Below are 22,928 nucleotides of genomic sequence, written 5' to 3'. Positions count from 1 at the left end.
CCCCTGGGGGTTGCATCAGCCAGCCCTGGCCCCTCCCAAAGTCTGTCAGCCAGCTCTTCTTTGCCATTTACCAGTGGAGACTGCTTTCTTGTAAATGGATTGGAGGTCAGGTGTTGCCATGCCTCACCCCCTAAGCACCAAGCTTTTCCATTCCCAACTGCCCCATGCAAGGGGCATATGTGCAGCCTTCTTTTTACCTGTCCTAGACAACCCAGGCTGTCTGATGGCAACAATAGAGGGGGGAAAAGGGAACTGTGGGGAGAACAGAGGACATCTAAACTACAATAACATAACTATATTTCACCAAAGCTTTTCTTAATATTCACACAATAGTTATCCTTTAACTGTGAGAGCCAATCATCATTATCCATCTATAGCAAAACCATTTCTTCCTTGACTGGACAAATGCTGGGAAAAGCCTAGCCCTGGTGCTGGGTGTGTGACACTCTTGTTGTCACTGTCCCCCAGCATGCAGGGCAGCAGAGGTATGACAGTGTCCCCCCCTTTACACCCCCAAACTGCCCTGTGGGGTTGTGGGACTCACAGGCAGGGTTACACTCGGCATTCACACATGGTTGTTAATATCCGACTATTGAAAATGATTACAGAGATGCCTCTGCCCCAAATAAGGTGTAAGCAACACCATATGCCAATGTCAATAGCATGGATTTTTGTTTAACAGCAAATGTGAGGGTGGGGAGAGAGGGAAAAGATAGGAGGGTGGAGAAAAAGTGACTGCAGACTACATTCATCGAGTGGTGAAGGGAAAGAGTCCAACAAATACCACATTCTTGGGGTTTACATTCTGCTGAGGCTAGGTGGGAACATCCCCTGTACCTCTCCCTGAGGCGGGGAGCTTCACACTGGATAATACTGTGAGTCGCGGGACACTTGGGGACTCTTTACACCTTCTGAGATGTTGCAGCTGTCTCCAAGTGAGCGCAGTTGAATTATTAATGGCCCATCGGTCGGGATGGGTACCTTCAGCTTGTGTGTAAATGTCCCCGGACTTGGGAACTGGAGTTTTCACAGCTGAGCCATAACGTCAGGGAGGACATTGGCATGATAAATACTTACTCCACATCGCAGGATTTGCCTCTTCTCAGCCTCTTCCCTTATCTGCAAGCCTCAGGTGTGCGCGCCCTTCTGCACCTGGCAGGCCGCTCCGTGCATCGCTAGTGAAGCACCAGGTGGACTGTTGGAGCCATTGGCACCCACGGTCCAGTCCGCACCTCCCCTCAACGCTCTCACATCCCCACCTACAGCCCCTTCACGCCTCAAATCCTCCTTCAGCCCCCTCACCTCCTCGTTAACCCCTGCTATCCCTCCCGCCCATCATCCTTTCCCTCCGCCAGCTCCCACTCCCCCTTCAGCCCCCAAATCCCTTCTCAGCTCCATCACACATCAATCCCCCGCAGCCCCAAATCCCCGTCCATCCCCCGTCTCCCCCCTCGCAGGGGGCGGGCCGTTCCCGCTCCCGTTCCCGCTCCCCCTGTCGCTGCCTCTCTCCCTGAGGGAGCGGCGCTCGGGCGCTGCCGGCCCGGCCATGTACGCGGGGCGCAGGCGGAGGAAGCCGGTACCGCGGGCGTGAGTGAGGGCGAGGGGGCCGAGGAAGGGCTGAGGGGTGTCCCCTTTCTCCGGTAACGCGGCTCTGCCCGGCAGGACGCGGCCGGGCCTGGCCGAAGGTGGCGGTTCCAACCCGTCCAAGCGGCACCGGGAGCGGCTGAACCGGGAGCTGGAGCGGCTGGCGGGGCTGCTACCCTTCCCGCCCGACGTGGTGGCCGGGCTGGACAAGCTTTCTGTGCTCCGCCTCAGCGCCGGCTTCCTGCGCGCCAGGAGCTTCTTGGGCGGTAAGGGACGGGCACGTTCCCCCGCTTACCCCCGCAATTCCTGCCCGGAGCTGTGTGCTGTCCCCTCCTCCCTCACGGCCGCCTCCTCCTGCAGCTGTGTCACAACATCCCTCCCGGGATGTTGTTGCACCCCTCGGCAATTCCTTTCCCCACCTCTCTCCAGAATTCTTCGTGGGCTTGTTTTCCTCCACAGAGTATTTTTCACTTAAAATTTCTAGTGGTGTGGGGGTTTTTTCCCTAGAGTTTCATGGGGTTTCCCTCACCAGAAACTTGTTTTCCTTCCCTCACAGAATCGTGCTTTTTTTTTCGCCCCTAGAATTTTGGGATTTCCTCCGCACTTTCAGGAGTTTGGTGTCGATCCCCCCTCGAATTTGTGGGATTTTTTTTTTTTTCCTCCTCCTCGAATTTTGACGGGTTTCCCCCACTTGAATTGTGTGGGTTTTCCGCCCTCGAATGTTTGTGTCTCTAACGGCATCAATTTTTTTTGTTTGGGGTTTTTGTTTCCCATTGAAATTGATCCCCTCGTTCCGCGTCGAATTTTGTGGATTTCCCTCTTCCCCTGCAATTTTGGGTTGGGTTTTTTTCCCCTCGAATTTTGGGTTTGGTTTCTCTCCTTCCCGTTCCCCTTGGATTTTGGGGCTCCCTCCCACCCTAATTTATTTTTTCCACTTCAAATTCTGGTGGGTTTCACCCTCTCGAATTTTGTGTCGTTCCTGTCTTTACGCCCCTGGAATTTTGTTTTCCCGTCCCCCCGAATATTTTGTTCTTTACCTGCCCTAGAATTTCATCTTTTTACCCCTCAGAATTTTGGTTCCTTTCCCCTGGAATTGCTTTTCCCCCTGTTCTGGCCCACATTTCACTGCTGTGCCGTCTCCAGCTGCCGGGCTGGACCTGTGTTCGACCCTGCTGTAGGATCAGAGGGATCTGTAGGGGTGAAGTTGATTCTTTGTGGGTTCTCCTGAGGTAAAATTCTGGTTTATGCGGGAGGGTTGGGGCAGAGCCTTGTGCGTCCCGGCTGGGGAGTTTCCCCGTGGAAGTGACTATTTCCCTCTCTATTCCGATAGGCTCGCGGTGCTGGCGGTGAGCCGTAATTCTCCGTGGTGTGCTTACCCTTCATCTGGGAGCCTTTTATTTTTGGGAGCCGTTCCGCCGCCCTGTAATTGTGATTAAGAGGAGCCCTCAGGAGGGTATTGAGATATCCCTGGATTTTCCTGGTGGAGTAGCAGTGGCTCGAACATGCTGCGTTTTTGAGCCAGAGTCACCATAATTTCTCATTCAATATATTCAATGATTCCCCGTCCACCTTTCCACTCTCTTTTAACCCTGCTTTAAGGACTGGCAAGTGGGTGGGCTGGGGAAGGAATGGCCTGGGAGAGTTTTTTGCCTTGCTGCACCAGCTCATCGGGAAATTTACTGTTCTAAGATTGTCTCATTTGCTTTGGGTCCTTTTGTCCCCCCTGTCGTTCCATCTGGCTTAATTCCGTGACACCAGTTTCCAGTTTGTCCGAGGCTGTGGGATGGCTTTGAGGCAGGCGTGGCAGGGAAGGAGGAGAGCTTCAGCCTTTCAGATGCAAGTAGCGATTGCAGAGTGAGCTGAGTCCTTTGTGATGTTTAGTACCAATGTAAAAAGAATCCTTAAATGGAACTCTGGGCAAGCTTATCAACAAAATAATTGATTTTAACTGACATTATTTATCTATCCACACTGCTAAGAGCGCTCCCTAAGAGAAGATTTCAGGAAAGCAAGGACAAAACCTGGGATATGCTGCCATGGATTGTGAGGAGAAACAGCTGGAGCAGGTCTCAGGTGTTGCCCATGATCGCTGACAGCAATTCACCCAGCAGGTGTATGCCAGCCCATCCCCTGTCAGAATAAATAAATAATCATTGATTTATTAATTATTAATCGGCTTAATAATTAACAGCACATAATGTTACTTTGCCATCTCGATTTATGCATAGCTGATGTGTGGGGATGTTTGTATGGGCTTAAAGGTCTTTGAGCTTTATAAGGATGTGTTTTTCCTGAGGACATGAGGATTTTTATTCTTTCTATAGCCCGAAGGGATGCTGTCCCTGCTGCCTCCCTGCCTTTGTGGGGGCACCACTCGAGGCCTGCAGTTCAGTGACAGGAATTGGGGGATTTAAGGCTGCTCCGTGTTGTTCAATCTCTGGAGTGGTTTAGTGATCATCAAGCGCTGCCTTTGATGAGCAGGGTCATTTACCCAAACAGAGCCAAAATCATCCCTCGGGCTGATGTGCTGTGTTGGTGGCTCTGCTGCCAGCCTGGTGCCAGCTTTCTGCAGGGCTTTGGAAGAGCAGCGGGCAGGAGCATCCTCTGTGTGTTTGTGGGCTGATTCCACTCCATTTTTTCCCCTCAGATCTCTCCAGTTTAACAAAGCAGGAGTGAGCTCAGTGCCAGCTGTGTTCGGTAGCTCTGGAGGAGGAGGGGTCTCAGCCAAGGTCTCCTCCTGATCCTTGCCAGGTGGAAGAGGCCCCCTTAGTGATGGGGCAGCACCGCTGTCCTCTGTGAGATTCCCAATTGCCTCTCCCTTCCCCCATTGCCTGACTTTGCAATTCCAGGTTCACACAAGTGCTTCCTTGCCATGAAAGAGGTGAGCTTGGGAGGGGAACAGGATCACAGGAGGGGTGGAGGCGTTGGGAGAGGTGTCCTGCCAGGGAGCAGGATATCCAGCCCATCTGACATCCATCCTGCTGGAGAAGCAGCACTGACCAGAACCCAGCACCTGGACCAGAAGGGCCAAAAGGAGCTGAGGTTGCTTCCAAGCTGAGGCTCCTATCCAAACATCAGTGCCAGCTGATTTAAAGGCTTGTACGTCCTCCTTTCCCATACAGGTTTCTTCCCCTACAGCAGTCCTCCCAAATGCCTTGTTTCTTATCCACCTAGGTTCACAAGTATTTTTAATTCTCATTCACTACCTTGACCTTCCTCCCTGCTCTGCTGGAGACTCTTTCAGCTCATGGGGTTTGGTAGAGGTGGGACTGTGCACCTGCCTGTCCCCTAGCCCATGTGCTGCTGTCGCTGGCCGTGCCACCACTCCAGGGGGTGCACAGCATGTCACACCAGCTGTGTGCCAGCAGCTTATCCCCGTGGTGCCTGGCCGGGCTGCTCCCCTCTAATCCCTCGCTATTCCGCCTCTTGGAGCAAGGGCCCAGCAAACGCTGCTGGGAGGGGAGGAGGGGTCTCTGTCTCTTCCACCTCCTTCACCCTCTGGAAGGAGGGAGAGAAGGAAAGATGCTCCAGGGGAAGGTTTGCTGTCTTGCTCTGAGAGGATTTCTTACCAAAAAAAGAAGATGCCTCAAAGGCACCTTGTCATCTGTGTATCTTGGGCCACTTGGACTCCTGGTGGGAGGCCACCTGGCAGATGTCACAGTCGTCAAGGGCTCACTTTAGAGAAGCATCCCTAGCAGTTTGTTCCTGCAGAGTGCTGGGAAGGTCATCTGAGCTGTGCTTCCCATCCTATAGCAAGACTGGCCCTTTTGGTGTGTGAGTGTAGCCCCTGCTGGGCACTCACTTGCCTCTGGGTGCCAGCTGGGAGTCCCCAGGGTGCCCTATGCCTGTCACAGCCCTGTGCCTGATGTTCAGTGATTCATCTGTGGGATTTCTCTTGATGCTCTGAATCAAGTCTAGGGTTGATGAGCTGTAGGAAGATGTCAGCCCATGGTGCCTGGAGCTGCATGTTTGAACCCCATAGCAATGGGCTAGCCCTGCCTCGAAGTGGGAATCCTTGGAGATGCAGATGCACCTCTGCCTGTGTGCAGCATCCTGCCTGGCTCTCTGGGCAGCTCTGGGGCATCACTGGCAGGGAGGAGAGGGAGAAACACCTCAGAAACTTTTGGCTTGTTGGCTGCACAGTCTGTGATTGGGGGTCAGAGTTGTTCTGGGCTCTGCGTGGGTTTGAGCTCTGCATGGGTCTCTTCCATGTGGAAGCTTAAGGTCGTGTATCCAAAACTTACAGTTTTTCTCTCCCGTGTATCTTTAAAAGATAACACTCTTGGGGATGTTGGGGGCTTAGGGATTTTCCCAGAGTTCTCTTAAAATCATTGGTGGCTGCTGTGGGGTCAATGTGCAGCCTCCAGGCTGAGCGTCGCCCTTTGAACTGTGATATGAACCCAGATTGTTATTGCTGGAGCTATGGTGGCCCAAAAAGTGCCTGAGCTGCAGTCAGATCGGGCTGGAAAAGTGCTTTTAATTCTATAATTATTATAGGCTATATGAGTGTGCCCCTGAAACCTCTTCCTAGGGATGAGGGCTTGAGTTGGGGTGTGTGGGACTAACACTGCGCATCCCTTCATTTGTGTGCCTTCCCTCCTCCTGAGCTGTTTGTCAAACACAGTAGAGAGCTGTAGCAGCAAAGCCTGAGGGCTGGTTTTAGAAAAACAAAGCCTGGTCCTGTGATCACTGTGCTCTCTTAATTGCCTGGGTAATGAGCTGACCTCAGAGGATCAATTTAAGGTGGAGAATTCTTGTGACTTCCTTAGGTAGGCACTTTTCCTGCTGTGTGCTTTCCTTGCCAAGTGTTTTCCCCTGACTCTCAGGAAAGCAGCTGGTGGGAGGCTGTTGGAGCTCCCTGGGGCTCACAGCAGGCTCCCGGGGGATGCCTGCTCTGCTGCCTATGAGCTGCTGGGCTTAGGGCTCCTGCAAAGGCAGGCTGTGGAGCAGGACTGGGAAGAAACTCCAGGCTGAGGCTTTGGGCTGGGATGATCCTTCCTGGTCTGGTGGAAGGGGTCCCTGTCCACAGTAGGGGAGTGGAACCAGGTGGTGTTTAAAGTCCCTTCCAACCCAAACTGCTCTATGATGGACGCTAAAACCCCTGAGGGAGGAGCACTGGCAGAGGGAGGGTTCAAGCAGTTGGTGATGCTGCGGGAAGAAGGAAAATCTGGCAGGTCCTTGTCATCTTTGTCCTTGTTTAAATTCCTGCACGTGCTTCTCCCTTTGAGACCCAAGTGACACAACCAAAAGCTACGTGTAGGCAAGGCCTCCTTGCTTCTAAAAGTGCAGTGAGATCTTTTAAGAGGCCATCCATTATTAACCACATGTGTTCTTGGAAAGCAGGGCATCCACACCATTCAGGCAGGGATAAATAATGCATCTGTTTAATGAAATTTTTGCCAACAGGGAGCTGTGGCAGGTCTAAAGTTAAGTAAAACCCTGGTATCCATTATGAATTAACAAATGGAAAGTCAGGAACTATTTGCCAGTGGCTGGAAAATGGGATTAGAACAGCACTGATGAGAACCCAACTGATGGTTCAGCAGGGCAGGGAAAAGATGGCTCTGTGGCCTGGTGTCAGCAAACCTGTGCCCACTTCCCTCACCATTTACATGATGTTTTCTAAATTTCCAATATTTTCTCTCTTACTAACAATGAAATGTAGGAAAAAGCAATATTGAGGGGTTATTTGATGTGAGGAGGGTGTACCGAGCAGCAGAGCTGCAGGTCCCTGTGCCCATGAGCAAGGAGAACCTGGAGAAGTGGATGGGAAAGGGAGATCTGGAGATCCACTCGTGGGAGTAGAGACTTTACTGTGAGGTAAGACCTGTTCTTCAGAGAATTGGCACAAATTGCAGAAAGAGGTGGATAAAAGGCAGTTTTGTGAAGAAATCGGTCAGTTCTTCCCCCTGAGTGGCTTGTGCATTTTAGGGTGTTTAGCAGAAGTCTTGTAGGGAGCACCATTACCAAAATCCTTCTCTGTCCCCCTGTGTCCCCACTGTCTGTCTGCTCAGACTGACAGTGGCCATGCAGATGGCCCAGCCCTCTCCTGCAGCTCTTGAGGAGTCAGGAAACAGTTTGGTTTCCTTCTCCTTCATCAACACCTGGAGCAGATTTGTATCAAGTTGTTTATTTTTTCTCCTTTGCAGTCAATGGCTGATGGAAGCCCTGCTCCTACCAGGAGCTTTTGCTGTGTGGAGGGAAGGGGCCTGGGAGATATCCTCTCAAAAATGTTAATTCCTGCTTGGTGCTGAAGAGATTTCCCAGGTCTACAAAGCCCTAGCAGGTTCAGGAGTTCACTGGCAAACTTGGTAGGCAGCAAGGTGTTCCTGCAGCACCACATGAAACAGATTGCCAGGCTCAGAAGCACCTGGAGATGGAGAGGGGGAACCCACCCCTGGTGGCCCCTCCTGCTGTCCTGGTGAGAGCAGGAGGCCAGGCAGCAGAGAGCTGGTGAGCACCGTGTGTGAGGATGACCATGGGGCAGGGAGCGTCGTCCTGCTGTGGGGAGGCAGGGAGCTTCTTCCCTAGAGATGAGAGAGATTTTCTTCCTCTCAGCTAAAGGGCTTTTTGTGGCCAAATAGCCTGCAGGGCCTGGCAGGAGCTGTTTCTTGGAAGAAATAGCATGAAAGTTGTGCAAGCCTCGCTGCTTTCAGGTGACCAGCTTTCTCAGCTTTCTCAGCTTTCTCAGCTTTCTCAGCTTTCTCAGCTTTCTCAGCTTTCTCAGCTTTCTCAGCTTTCTCACCTTTCTCACCTTTCTCACCTTTCTCACCTTTCTCACCTTTCTCACCTCCAGCAACGAAGGTATCATATTTTCGAGGTGTTCCGATGAAAGAAGGAATGATGAATCTGACTCTGTGTTCTCAGAAAGCTAATTTATTATTTTATGATACTATATTATATTAAAGAATACTATACTATACTAAAGAATACAGAAAGGATACTTACAAAATGCTAAAAAGATAATAATGAGAACTCCTGACTCTTTCCAGAGTCCTGACACAGCTTGGCCCTGATTGGCCAAAGAGCCAAAACAACTTACACCAGAATCCAATGAAACAATCACCTGTGGGTAAACAATCTCTAAACACATTCCACATGAGCAAAACAGAAGATAATCAAATAAAAATTTTTTTTTTTTTTTCTCGAGGCTTCTCAGCTTCCCAAGAGAAAAATCCTGGGCAAAGGGATTTTTCCAAAGAATGTGAATCCCACACAAAGGTGACACTGGTGGCCAGAGGGAGGGAGCCCAGGAAAAGCCGCTTCTCTCCTTTTTATTATCCTCCTTTTTTCCTGCAAGTGCCTGTCCCCAGTTGTGCAGCAAGGGCAAAGACTGCACCTGGTCTTGCTGGCCTGGGTGAAGGAGAGCCCTGTGCCTGGAGTGAATCCCGCTGCCCAGCTCCAGGCGGGATGCATGCAGCAGAGAGGATGTGGCGGTTCCCCGGCTCCTTCTGCTCCGTCAGCCTGATGTGCTGTGACAGTTGTGCTGAATTGCTGACCCCAGGGGCTGCGCGGGGCTATTTATGGACACACCAGGCTGGGAGACACTGGGCAGGTTGCCAGCCTGCTGTGGGCACAGCCAAGAGCCCATCCTCTTTGGGGATCCTTGGCTGGCTCGGGCGGAAAAGGCGCTGCTTGGTTCATGGGAGAGCCTCCATTGGAATTCTGATTTATCCCTCACACCCTGGTGGTTGAATCCTGTTCGGTGCAGACATCCCCACAGAGGATACTGAGCTGTCCTTTGCTGTTAGTGTGTCTCCTCTGGCCCCACAGCCCAGATGCTGATAGTAAAGCCTGGTTTTAGGTAGTGGGTGAGATGAAGATTTCTGTTTGCAGGGGCAATATCAAGCCATTAAACCAGAGCCCTGAGCAGAGGGCAGCACCTTTAGCTGCTCTCCTGTCAGCCAGGTTTATCTCTCACCTCCAGTCCAGCAGGAGGAGCTCAGGGAGGAGGACTGGAGACCTTTAATAATTCATAGCTGCCGCATTTCGCTCCCAGCGATCAGAAAAGTGAGTTGCTGAAAGGCCGCTGGCACAAACCTGCTCCTTCCACAGCACAGGGCCTTCCCTGGGTGTTGTGGCCTCTCTCATGCTGCTCTCCCCAGTGGCCTCAGTCCTTCGCCAAGGTTTTATGCCAGCTCCAGTCTGGACAGGGGACCCCGGGTGGTCCCTTGCGGGAAAAAGGGTGAGGCCACAGCAGCCTGTGTGTGTCCACCCCAGCTGGCTCAGGCCTGACCCACAGTTGTACAAACATGTGCTGTAACCTCAGTCCTGGAGTCAGCCCATCCCTGGCCAGCTCCTGAAATAGTCTGGGCAGGCTGAACTTGGGCAGTTCTCCAGAGCTCCCAGAAGCAGCAGGACTGCTGCTGTGTCAGGTGTTTTTCTGTAAGCATTAGAACTGGGCTGTGCTTTGCCTTTGGCTACAGAGCAATGTCGATCTTTGGGATGGTCCTGTGCCTGGTGGAAGAACTTTGTCCCCAAAGCCTGACTCTGGAACATCTGCCTTTTGCAGCATCTGAGATCCTTCAGCATCAGCTCTGTGCAGATGGAGGAGCTGAGTTTCAGCAGCTGCTTTAGCAAAGCCCAGGGAGAACAGAGCCTGTTATAGAGCCTGGCTTTGTTTTTGTGCTGGTGGCTGTGGCCTCCTGACTTGCTGTTCTATTCCTTCCAGAGTCCATTTGTTGCTCCCATTGCCCCTGAGCTTGGCAGCCCTCCTCCTGTCCAGGAGCTGGCAAAGGCAGGCCCAAGAGAGCTCTTGTTCCCTCTGCGAGCTGGCAGGCCACAGTGGTGCTGCAGCTGGTGTTTCACATCTTTCCTCCCAGATCCCAGTGGGAGCAGCAGGTTCACCAGCAGCCAAATGCTGTCCTCTGTCCTCGTGGTGCTGGCAAGAGGCTTCCCAGCTTTCCTGTGAGGTCCTCTGGACAGGCCCATCATGCACAGGCTTGTTGTCATCTTACCCTTCAATTTTTATCCACACCAAAATATCCCCAGGAATCGTTCTCTTGGGGAGTACAGAACAAAATTTAGGGGCACGTCCTTCAGTTCAGCTGAGTGACAGATTCCCTCATGTGTGTGGATTGTGCATGTACCGCTATTGGATCTCGGGTGTCTGTGTCTGGATGTGTGTGTTTTCTATGTTGTTTTTCTCCCACTGTGAGCTGTGGCTTGCCTTAATTTGGTTGAGTAAACCCACTGGGTTGCTGAACTGTAACGAGACATTGACTGAGCTGTGTCCTTCAAAATGGCACATTCTTGATCCTGGGATTTGCTGCAATGCCTCCTGTGTAGGGCAGACTGCTGCTGCTGTTGCCCACGTGTGCCCAAGTGGCCAGGAAGGCCAGGGTATGGCCACAAGGCCAGGGCAGTGACTGTCCCCTGTGCTGAGCATTGCTGAGGCCACATCTTAAATCCTGTGTTCAATTTTGGCCCCTCACAATATGAAAGACATTGAGGGGCTGGCGCATGTCCAGTGAAGGAAACAGCCGGCGAAGGGTCTGGAGCACAAATCTGATGAGGAACAGCTGAGGGAGCTGGGAAAGGCGGTCAGCCTGGAGAGAAGGAGGCTCAGAAGGGACCTTCTTGTTCTCCATAACTCCCTGACAGGCAAGGGCTGGGCTCTGCTTCTAGGGACCAGGGAACAGGACAAGAGGAAATGGCCTCAAGCTGTGCCAGGGCAGATTTAGTTTGGGTATTGGGAAAAATTTCCTCACAAAAGAAGTCAGGCATTAAACCAGGCTGCCCAGGGCAGTGATGGATGCGCTGTCCTGGGAAGTGTCCAGCAGACCTGTGGATGTCTCACTTGGGGACGTGGTTTGGTGGTGGTCTCAGCAGTGCTGGGGAATGGTTGGGCTCTATGATCTTTCTCCAACTTTAATGATTCTATAATTCTATGATTCTGATGCCTAGCTGCTTTAAGGATCCCTGGCTTTAACTGCTTTTTATTTATAGGTTGTTAAAAGGGGGACAAAAGGAGTGGGGAGGGTAAAAAATCCTCAGACTGAAACAGTTGAGGGGTGGGGAAACATCCTGTAAAATCAACTCTTGTGAAAGGTGAAGCAAAGGGCTGCGACTGCGTGGTGCCTTCCCCTGCACTGTCCAGCTTGCAGCATTCCAGCTGTTGTGGCAGTGTTTTCCTGCAGCCCTGATGTCCCTTCCTTCCCTTTTCTTGGTGCAGTTGCTCTGAAGAATCCTGGTGCCAAGGAAGCCCAGAGGGACGGAGCCTGTGGCACTGGACCAGCTCTGGGCTCAGCAGCAGTGCCAGAGGGTGAGATGCTCCTACAGGTTAGTGCTCCTCACAAATGCCTTCATGGGATCCTCCTCTTGTCCCTCTTCCAGCTCCTTTGAGTTGTACTCCAGAACCAGGCTGTTCTTTTGCTCGTGGCAGGTGATTTGTGATTTCATATGGCGTAGCTCCCTGTGCATCTCACTGGGTGGAAATTTAAGACCTCCAAAGGTCCCCAGGGCAGAAACTGTTGCTTCTTCCCTGCTTTTCCCATTATTCCTGGAAAAAGTTGCCATTTTAAAATAGTCCATATGTAAGGAACATCTTGCTGGATTTCTGAGCATAGTGATTCATCTTTTCTGCTTCCTTGCCCTTGTGTGTGCCAAAGGTGAGAACCAAACTGAGCAAGGTGCTTGAGTGCAGTTTTCACCATGGGCACACTGATCCTGACTCGAGGCTTTTGTCCAAGCACTGGTGAAAACAGGGAAGAAAACATCATGGGAGTCTCCCCTGGTTTTCAGGAGATGATGTGTGACACAGACAGGTGCTGATGGGCCATGTGCTCATCCCTTAAACACAGGGTAGGTGGGTGTATCCCAGGAGCTCTGGTTTTCCCTAGTGGACGACTTTGGTGATGCTGGAGACACGGCTGGTGGTACTGCAGCTGCTGTGGTTTGTTCAGAGGTGGCAGGAGGTCACCTTCTGTCCCCAGACTTGCCCAGAGAATGGGACAAGGTCGTGCTCTGGCAGCACGAGGTCCTTCAAGGACACAGGTCTGCCATCCCCTTCCTGGCACCTGGGCACAGGCTGTGGCACTGTCCCCTGCCTGGCACCTGGGCACAGGCTGTGGCACTGTCCCCTGCCTGCCTGGCTGTCCTCCAGCACAGGCTGAGTGTGCTGGGCAGCCCCAGCTCCCGTCTAAGCACTCACTCAGCACAAAGTGTAATTATCGTCCTGCCTGAGAGCTGAGGATCTCTATGTCTGGTGGGAGAAGTGCTAAAGCCAGCCTGGTTAATAATCAGAAACCTGACGGTTTTCCCTCAGGGTATAACAAAACTGCTCAGCAGGGCTTGCTGGGGGCTGATGTCCTGCTCATCAGCTCCTCCCACAGTTGGGTGCCATCCTTTTAGAGGTACCAAACTGCATCTGAAAAGCTGGTGGAGCTCTCTCAGGGTCTACGTATGGGACCCTGGATGTGGCAGGAGCTCAGAATCTGTCTCTGTACCCCCCCAAGGAAACATTTCTTCATACTTATAAACATACTTCCATCTGCTCTGTCACCTCTGATGGCCAAACTTCCTTTGTTTCTCGGTCCGCTCTGGTTCTTCCCCTCTTTTCCTCTGAAGCTGCTCAAAGGGTTAAAGTGCATTTGGCAGCACTAATTAACCTCTGCAGCAGATTCCCACACACTGAGATCAACCCCAGTAAATAGAGAGAGCGTTTGTGCCTGGAATAAAGGGAAGGAGAGGGGGGAGAAACTCTGACCTGGACAATGAAACAGGAGTTGGCAGCAAAAATAGCTGGACTTGGATGGGACTCCATGCCAGGCCCTAATTAATCCTGATGTCTGTACATGATGAAGTGGGGGAAGCAGGCCAGGGCTGGCTACTGTGGCTTCCCTGCCAGGTTAGTGGTACAGGATGGTTTTGGCTCTGAAAAACCACAGGGCCCAAACTGCAAGAGCCCTGCCTTCCAGAGAGGTCCTGCTTTATACTGCCAGTGTCCCCATGAGGATCTGTTGCCCTTAGGGAGGGGTGGCCACGTGGTGGTGTCAGGGCAGTGAAAGCTCCTCAGCTTCTGGGAAGACAAACCAATGATTTTCATGGGGTTTCACTGCCTTGGCTCTTGGACAGCACCACGGGCTTGAAGGTGTCTGCTGGGTGACTTGGGATTTTCAGAGCTGGGGACACTGAGCCACAGAGTGATGTCTGCCAGCTGGGCTCAGGGAATTCTGCTGTGGGGCTATTCTCAGTCCTGGAAGAGGGATGACAAGGTCTCCAGTGCCCTGGGCTGTGTGCCACAGAGGCTTGTAAGGGTTGGTGCTGTGCCTGTGGCACCTGAGGGTCCTTCCCTGGATCCTGTCAGTGCCTGTGTCAGCAGTGTTCTGCCTGTGGGCTCCTGCCTGCTGCCAGAGAGCAGAGATGGAATGCCAGGGCTCCTGCAAAGGAGCTGCACTCCCAAACTGGTAGGGAAGCTCCTCTGCCCCTTCTAGTATTCTGCACGTGTCAAGGACACTGTCTTCCAGCAGCCTGGTCCCTTCTCATGTGTCCTGTCCTGCTGTGGGGTTTTTAGCTCAGGGAAAACCCCCAAATTGCTTCCCCAATTTATGAAACCGTGTCGTGGTTTGAGAGGAAATGAAGTTTTTTTAGGATAGTGTAGTCACGCCAATCAGTGTTCAGATTTTAATATTAGCACCTAGTTTGTCCACTGAGGGCATGGATACGCCTCTGAGAACACAGGAGGTTAAAAGCTGTGAACTGCCAGGAGAAACTCTTTTTGAGTTCTGGTCTTGGAAGAGAGCAGACCTCCCCTTGGCTGGCTCCGAGCTGGGCGGGGCGGGCGGAGGGGAGCCATGCGGCCGGAGGGAGGTAGGCCAGGCCTGGGCGGAAGGGTGGAGAAGCACTGCAAGGCTTCGGGCAGCCATCCCCCATTTCCCCCCTCCGGAGGGAGGGAGAGAGAGAGCAGCCTGTGCTTGTGATAGCGCGGCTGGAGTGAAGGAGAAGGGGGGGGTGCCCAGCAGGGCAGCCAGCCGTGGGAGTTCATGAACCAAACCGGCAGAGCCTGGGACTTTTAACCCTTCTTGAGATAATAGAAACCTTGCAAATGCTGATTCTTCCTGAAGTTGATGAAATAGAGTGAAATAGCAAGAAAATGAGCAAGTGAAAGACATTGAGAGAAGTTGAGAAGAATCCTAAGTGAGAAGAGATGATAGAGTAGCCTTTAGCTAAACTTTTTTCTTGAATCGCCATAGCAGAGCCCTTGAGTTCCTGTGACACAGAGACTGCATTCTAGGGAGAGGCAATGGCTCAGAGCCAGGAGAGTGCAGTGATGTGAAAGTGTGTGAACAGAGATGATGGGTGAGGAGGGTGGTGGTGGTGCCCTCTGTCTTCGAAAAAGAAGAAGAAGATGATGTCTGTTCAAAAGACCCCTCAGCCCCAGGGGGTGAAATTTGGAGAAGACAAGTGTCCCAAAAAGAGAGAGACTGTGCTTTTTTTGGAACTAGACAAAGCATCCTTAAAAAAAAACCCTAGAAGCAGCTCTAGTCCATGTACAGTAGTGAGAGCACTAGACATAGAAAAAAGAAGTCACGATGGCAAAATGTTCTCCGAGCAGTGCCACACGTGACACGGAAACACGAGAAGTTTCGACTGTTTCCTAAGTGAAGTCTGTAGTGCAAGAGAGACTCCTCTCTTCTCAAAAAATTGAGAATTAATTATCTAAAAAGTAGTGATGGACTGAGAGCGAGTGATCTAAAGAGTAGTAACAGAAATAGAAATTTAGTGGGGGGGAGGAGGAGGAAATTTAAAAAGTTTTCATCCTGTGTTCTGTGTGTTTTTCCTTGTAGTTTTAAGTTAATAAAGTTTTTTTTCTTTCAATCTTAAGTTAGAGCCTGCTCTGCTCTGTCTCTAATCACATCTCACAGTAAATACCAAAAAAAAAAGTATTCTCATAAAAGCACTGGCATTGCGCCAAGCTCAAACCATGACAAATCGGTAGCAATGAGCCCTTCTTGAGTAAGACAGAGGCTCTGATCAGCTTAGCCTATTCCTGCCAGGAAGGCCAGTGCTTCCTTGAATAGTGACTTTGCAATCCTGGAGCTTGAGGAGTGGATGGAAGGGCCAGTGAACTGTGAAATGTCCAAGTGTGCAACATTAAAAATGCAATGGACACTTCAGATTGATGGTTGCATTTACTCTTCTCGGTGGGGAGGGCTTGGAGCTTCAAATCCACACAGACACAACAGCTGTGGGTATTTATTTTGTGAAAACAGAGCACAGCATTCAGCCTAAGGGGTGTGGGGTCTGCATGAACCAGGTGGTGTTACAGAGGAAGTGATCTCGGGGGATTCTCCGACCTAAATGATTCTGCGATGTATTGGCAGAAAGGAAAAGGTGCCCTGGGGTCACCCAAGGATTTTGTAATTTTCCCCCAAGTTCAGGCACCAGACTCAGCCTGAATTCCCTGCTCCTTTGGAAGAAACTGGCTTTTCAGAAATCAGATTGTTTTTGCTGCAATTTCAAATCCAAGCCCGTATGGTTTAGCTTTTGGCTTTTCCATTTCCACTTTTAAGGCCTTTTCAGCACTGGCCACCTTGAAGAGGGAATGGGAAGCAGAGACAACACCTTCCTTGGCCTTGCTCCTTGCCCACGGACAGTCCAGGCATTCCATGGTCTTTCCCCAGGCCACTCCTCTGGAACCTGGGATGGCTGCCAAGGCCCTCAAGGCTGTTGGAAAGGCTCATTTCCACCAGAATGGACCTGTTCTTGCTGGTGTCCACTTTCATACTGCAAGAAGTTCAGAGGCTTTTATCTGCTCCCTGCACAGGATGAGGATAAATGTCCAAAGCTGAGTCTGAGTCAATGCTCCCAGGATGGAAGCACAATTTTCCATCAGTCTGGATTAGGATATTCCCAGGCAGCTATGTGGAAGAGCTTCATGAGCTCAGAGAGGCCATCTGTGGTGGCTCAGCTGCCTGCTAGCCAGGCTTTGGGTGCCCATGTCCTGCTGTAAAAGTGGAGTGCTTGTGGCCTGTACGTGCTGATCTCGTCTCTCCTACAGGCACTCAATGGCTTTGTGCTGGTGGTGACATCAGAAGGGCTGATATTTTACTCCTCACATACAATCCAGGACTATCTGGGATTCCATCAGGTTGGTGGGACTCTGACTTGCTGTGGAGAGCCAGTTTTCCCTTGGTGGTGGTGGTGAATAGCCCCAAGTTCTTTGCAGGGATCACAGGCTCCCAGGGAGTTGTTTGGGGCTTTTCCTTGGAAATTTGGACCCTGTATTGCCAGACGTGGTCACTGGTAGGTGACAAGGCACTTCATCAGCCCGTAGATACTTTCCAGCAGCCATGCTGATGGGCCTTCATGGGGTTCATGGCCATGGGGACCTGTGTGGGGTTCCTTGCCCAGTTTGCCTGGGACACCCACTCAAATCCTGGTAAATCCTGCAAGGCTTCAACACTTTGGGCACCCAGGTAACCTGGAGAACACTAGAGCATATTTACAGGGAAGTGGGACTTACCTGCAGTGCTTCAGCTGCTGTGGTTTGGTGTCACCCACACACACCTGGCTGTCACCAACCGCTGTGGTAGATGGCACCTGTCCACCTGGGCACAGGGAGCAAGTCCCAGGGCATTGTTCTCTTGGGAATAGTGTAGGGATGGGGTGGCTTTGCTGCTGTTTTGTTCCCAAATCCATGTTTTCATCTAATTTCTTAAGTCAGCACTAGGATTTTGAGTTGTGGGGATGTCAGAGGGAAGCTGTATTGGCTCTTTAGGCTTCTCAGGGGAGGAAGTCAGGCCCACCATGGGCAAGGAGTCCTTAAAGCCAGATGTGCTGTCTGTTCCCACCAACATCATTTCTGGGGAAAGTTTCTAACCTCATTTAGCCGGGGACCCATTTGAGCACCAGAGAAACTGGGTAAGATGAAACCAGCTGGGGCCATGACGGGCTGTTCCTGAGTGGGACATGAAAACTGGCACTGGGGACAGGCTGCAGAGCTTACAGATGGCGTGTCCCCTCCAGACAGATGTCATGCACCAGAGTGTCTTCGAGCTGATCCACACCGAGGACCAGCCGGAGTTCAGGCGCAACCTCCGCTGGGCCCTGGACGCACCAGGTGCTCCTGGGGGTGAGCCCTCTCCAGCAGGTAAAGGCAGGCTGCCATCCTGGGTGGCACCAGGGCTCCCCCGGGGTGCTGGGACCCCAACTCGCTGTCACCACTTGCACCCATGTGGCTCAGGCCACGGCTTCCTTCCAATGTTGTGGCTTTTCCCCCCGGTTTCTGTTGCTGTGCTCTGCAGACTGCTGCAGGGCCCAGTGCTGGGCACCTCCAGCCCTTGCTGGGGTGAATCCTTACTTGATTCTCTCAATCCCTGTCTTCCACAGCAGGGAAGAGTCTTGGCTCTTCTGCTGTCACCTACAAGCTGGATCAGCTACCCTCAGAAAACTCCTCCTTCCTGGAGAGGAGCTTTGTGTGCCGCTTTCGCTGCCTCCTGGATAATTCCTCTGGCTTCCTGGTGAGTACAGACCCTCCGCAGCAGGAGAGGGGCAGGCTCAGCACAGAGGGTCATACCAGCACTGAAACCACCCCCTGGAAAGATCCCGTGCTCCTTTCTGCTATGTGCAGCGCTTGCCTGACTCAGCAAGATATTTTCCCTGTTCTTCATAGGTTTGGCCTGTACCTACAGCCTCTCCCTGTGAGTTTTGTTCCTCTCCTCTCAGAAATGCTGAATCTTGAATAATCAAGTGCTTTTCTCCCCTGTGTTTTGCTTGGTTTTTCTGTTAAAAGCATGTCTTAAGGTCAAGTAGCTGGTGGTCATCCCTCCTTCTCTCTGCACTGGAGAGCACAGGGTGCCCAGGGAAGCTGTGGCTGCCCCATCCCTGGAAGTGTCCAAGGCCAGGTTGGATAGGGCTTGGAGAAACCTAGGATAGTGTAAGGTGTCCTGGCCCATGGCAGGGGGATTGGAACGAGATGATCCTTAAGGTCACTCCAAACCCAAACCATGCTGTGATTTGATGATTTATTCACACCAACTCTGTAGACAGATGTCTTCCTTTCCATGCAGCTCTCTTCCTTCTCCCTTTTCTGCATGACACTGAGCTTTTCTTCTCTTCCCAGGCTTTGAACCTTCAAGGCAGGCTGAAATTCCTTCATGGGCAGAACGAAAGGTCTGAAGATGGCTCTGTCCTGCCCCCCCAGCTCGCTCTGTTCGCCATCTCCACGCCCCTGCAGCCGCCGTCCATCCTGCAGATCCGAACCAAGAACGTGATCTTCAGGACCAAGCACAAGCTGGACTTCACCCCCTTGGCGTGTGATGCCAAGTAAGCAGCAGAGCTTTCAGTGCTCCATTCCTGACATCCCCCCCAGCCTCGCCTGTGAGCTTGGTGTGCTCTCTGTGTCTCACAGGGGGAAGATTGTCCTGGGCTACACCGAGGCGGAGCTGCGGACGTGTGGCACGGGGTACCAGTTTGTCCATGCTGCTGACATGCTGTACTGTGCTGAGAACCATGTCAGGAGTAAGAGTCCCCTCCCTGGTCCCTTGTGCTGATGAGTGGGCTGGGACTGGGGCAGCTCGATTGGCTGCTCTGTCAAGCCCAGTGGCTCATTCCCGCAGGATGCTTTGCTGTGCTGCTCCTGTCGCTGCAGGGAGCTCGGTGTGGAGTGCAGCGAGGGGTGTTCAGCTGTCCCCTGTGCCTGCCAGCCACACTGCTGCTGTTTCCAGTTGGAAAGGGCAGTGTGCCATGGTGGCAGCACTGGTGCTTCCTCCGGCAGTGATGAAGACGGGTGAGAGTGGGCTGACGGTGTTCCGGCTGCTGACCAAGGACAACCGCTGGAAGTGGGTGCAGGCCAACGCCCGTCTCGTCTGCAAGAACGGCAAACCCGAGTACGTCGTGGTCACACAGAGACCCCTCGTGTACGTGCTGGGCTGGCATGGGCACAGCCTGGCTTTCTGCATGGCTCTGGGATGTCTTGAGCAGGGCAGCATGTTGGATTTGTCTGTGCTGCTTGTGCCTTTTAAAGCAGCAGCTGTGGGATTCTGTGCTTGGTGCTGCTCAGCCACATGCCTGTCTGCAAGGCCACCCCTCAACAGGGGTGATGCTCAGTTATGCTGCAGTTTGGTTTGTGTCTGTGTGTCTGTGTGTCTGTGTGTGTCTGTGTGAATGCATGCATGCTGGCTGTAGCAAAGGGGCTTTAGCTTGCAGGAATCACAACTGCCAATTGCAGAAGCACTTGTGGAGTGGGTTGTGCAAGTGTCAGCCACAGTGTCCTCTTCCTGCCCTGCAGAGATGAAGAAGGAGGAGAGCACCTTCGGAAGCGGTCCATGCATCTTCCCTTCACCTTTGCTACAGGAGAGGCACTTCTATACCAAAGTACTCAAGCCCTCCCAGGCTTCCCTGACCTTTTCCAGAGCAAAGGAAAACTCAGCAAGTCTAAGAAGCCCTCCTGCAGCAACGTAGGGCGCTCCCAGAAGAATGGCATTGACCCCAGGTCTCTGCTGGCTGCTGTGATGCAGCAGGACAAGGCGGTGTACACCTCCCACTCAGCTTCCATTCCCAACCCTTCCTTCAGCAGCACTTTGCAGCTCAAGGGTGTGTCCATACCAGGTGCAGGAGAGGATGCCTGGAGTATGGGCACAGCTCCATCTTCTTCAAGGGGCAACAGCCTCCAAGAGAAGCTGCTGGATTTGCAGCAGGAGGACCCTCTCCTGGCCACCGTGGACTTACTCTCAGTTAAGAGTGACCAGAGCTGTTCCAACGAGCTCTTCAGTGCTTTGGAGGGCCTGGGCTTGAATGGTGAGGACCTGGAGCTCCTGCTGCAGGATGAGAAAATGGTGATGGTCAGTACGGACCCAGAGCAGTCCCCATCCCTGAATAAAAGCCTGGCCAGCAACCAGATTCTCTCCTATGTCCCCAGGCCTCCAGTGGATGGGCATGAGGGAGGGCAGCAGGTCTGTCCCCTGCCAGACACGCCCCCCAGCCCGCAGCGGGGAGGCACTGCTCCGTGCCACATGGAGAACAAGGACTCGGGCTGCCACCTGGCACAGCATGCAGGGCAGCCCAGCACTGCCCTGGCCCAGCCCCCCCTGCTGCTGTGGGAGCAGCCCCTCAGTGCTGTGCCAGGGCTGCTCCCAGAGCTGGTTGAGCAGGAAGAGCTGTCCAGTGGCTCCCAGTGGAGACCAGCTGGGGAGCAGACTGTGCTCCACTCCTTCCAGCCAGTGCAGGGCAGCTCAGCCCTGGGAGCTCCCTGCCCACAGGAGCCACCTGGGGCCCAGCAGCTGCAGGGAGACTTCTCAGTCATGCAGCCCCTCCAAGAGGATATCCAGCAGTCCTTCTCCCTGCCCAGCCAGTGCCAGGACCACGTGGCACCACCCAGCCAGCCCAAGCAGCATCACCTGCTGATGAACGGGGTGTGTGGCCCCTGGCCCAGCTCTTCTCCACAGCCCGGCCCATGGCAGGACTGTGTGTGCCCTCTGCTGCGGGCTCCAGCTCAGCCTGGCATTCATGGCCTCAGCAGAGATGTGAACTCCCAGCCCCAGGGCTGCCTGGGCCCCAGGCCTGGCCTGCCCCCACAGCAGTTTAACCTGGATGGATTATGCAGTCTGGATGCTGCTGGCACTGGGGACTCCTGGGAAGAGATGGCTCCATTCCCCAGGATTTTTCCCCCTTTCTCCCAGCTCATTCCTGAAAAGCAGCTCAGCTCTGTTCTTTCCGTGCCCCAGCACTCTTCCCCCAGCTCAGCTGCAGGGCGCTTTGGGAGCATCAGCAGCCCTCTGGAGACACTGAATTCCTATGGGACACGTGGCTCTGCGCAGAGCCAGGAGGGCAGGCACAGGGTAAGGGCCTTGCTCCATCTGGGGCTCAGTGTTTTCTGTGCTGGGAATCTGTGCAGCCAGTGCTAATGACCCCCTGTCAAGCGCCTCACCACTGCTCTCTCTCTCTCCTAGCCCCGCAGCCGCTGTGTTTTGCCCAGCTCTCCCATGGGACTGCCCCAAGACCATCCAGTGCTGGGGGGAAGCCTGGCACTGCCCTGCCAGCCTCAGCCCCGGGCAGAAGTGCTGCCAAATCCCCCTCACACCTCCAGGGGAGACTTCTGTCTCTAGGAGAGACAGGAATGGACAAAGGAGGACTTTTCCCTGGGGAAGGAGCTACCTTCAAGCTGCAGAAAACAAACCTTCCCCGCTGCTGTGCGCATCGTGCCGGTGCTGTTGATGCTGGTTGCTTTGGTTCACCTGGGGGTTTTTTCTCAACTTACCACCATCCTGCTCCCTGTGCTGGGGTCCCTGGCGTGGGGAGGGACAGCAGCAGGCAGCAGGGCTGGAGGACAGATTTCCCAGGGCGCTGGAGCAGGCTGAGCTGTGGTTGCAGGTCGCCCCATGAGTGCAACCAACGCTTTCACCAAAGCTTTCACCAAAGCTTTTGAAACCAAAGCTTTGTATTTCCATGCATGATCCAGCATGGATACCAGTCTCATGAAGGCCTGTACTAAAGAAAGACACAGAAATGTTTTCACCTTTGGTATTACATTTCCTGCCATCCCTGCCAGGAACCTGTGGCTGTGGCCGTATTGTACAGATATTGCCTGTTTTATAAGGAAAATGAGCTCTGTGTGGTGTTCTTGTGCTGCTCTGGTCCTTCCCCACCCTAACTTTCCCTGTGTCCCAGGTGCTCCAAGTATTTGGGATCCAGGTTAGAGCTCCTGTAGCAAACACCCTGGGCTTTGCTGTACTGTACAAGACATGCTGAGATTGACTTCTAAGCTGGTTTTCTCTGGGTGCTGGCCTCTCAGGTACCCTCAGACTTCAAGTCTCAAAGTTTTCAGTTAAAAACCAGAAATTTCAATAAGATAAAGAAAATAAGTAGAATGCTACTGAATTGTAAGTACTGAGAGAGTGATGTTTTCCCACAGAAAAAAACCCCACAGCCCATATGTGTGTGTGTGTGTATAACATGAGTTGACAGATTTATTTGTATGCCACTCCAGTGGAAGGAAAAAACAACCTCTTACCATCCCAAAGCAGCATCCTGTGGCATGGGATGAAAAGGTTGTTTAAAGATCAGGAAGACGGTGACCCTTTAAGAAACCTGACGAAGCTCATCCCTCCTCCTGCTCGCCCAGCTTTGCATTCATGTGAATTCCTCTTGGTATTGTTTCAATAAATGGTTTTGGAGCTCCTCTCTGATGTTTCCCTTGCTGGTTGTGTCTCTTCCCAATCCGGAGCACGTCAGGGTTTGCTAGCTGCAGCATTGGAGCTCAGGCCTTGCCACTGGTGACCTGAGATGGAATGGGTTGGATTGGAAGGGATTCTGAGGAGCACCTGGAGCCTTTGGGATGCACACGGTCTACCTGTCAGCTCCTGCCATGGACGTTTGAAAGGGATTGAGAAATCTGACAGAGA

The 22,928-nt window shown here is 52.7% G+C and overlaps 1 protein-coding gene across 2 annotated transcripts; it reads left to right on the top strand.

The window, feature by feature from the left end:
* Positions 1–56: 56 nt before the first annotated feature.
* Positions 57–22,705, top strand: LOC132338619 (aryl hydrocarbon receptor-like). Of its 2 annotated transcripts, none has more exons than XM_059868362.1 (10): positions 57–1,850; positions 11,759–11,865; positions 16,586–16,675; positions 17,554–17,677; positions 17,917–18,047; positions 18,650–18,852; positions 18,938–19,047; positions 19,304–19,415; positions 19,817–21,365; positions 21,477–22,705. In XM_059868362.1, the coding sequence occupies exons 2-10, from the start codon at positions 11,854–11,856 to the stop codon at positions 21,630–21,632; spliced, it is 2,487 nt and encodes an 828-aa protein (XP_059724345.1). In that variant the 5' UTR covers positions 57–1,850; positions 11,759–11,853; the 3' UTR covers positions 21,633–22,705. The 2 variants fall into 2 exon arrangements, with proteins under 2 accessions (XP_059724345.1, XP_059724344.1); XM_059868361.1 differs by having other exon boundaries at positions 19,304–19,445.
* Positions 22,706–22,928: the final 223 nt, after the last annotated feature.

The sequence above is a fragment of the Haemorhous mexicanus genome, chromosome 26, assembly GCF_027477595.1.
Source record: "Haemorhous mexicanus isolate bHaeMex1 chromosome 26, bHaeMex1.pri, whole genome shotgun sequence".
Taxonomy (NCBI): domain Eukaryota; kingdom Metazoa; phylum Chordata; class Aves; order Passeriformes; family Fringillidae; genus Haemorhous; species Haemorhous mexicanus.
Note: the sequence above shows the minus strand (reverse complement) of the source record. Positions and strands in the feature narration are given on the sequence as shown.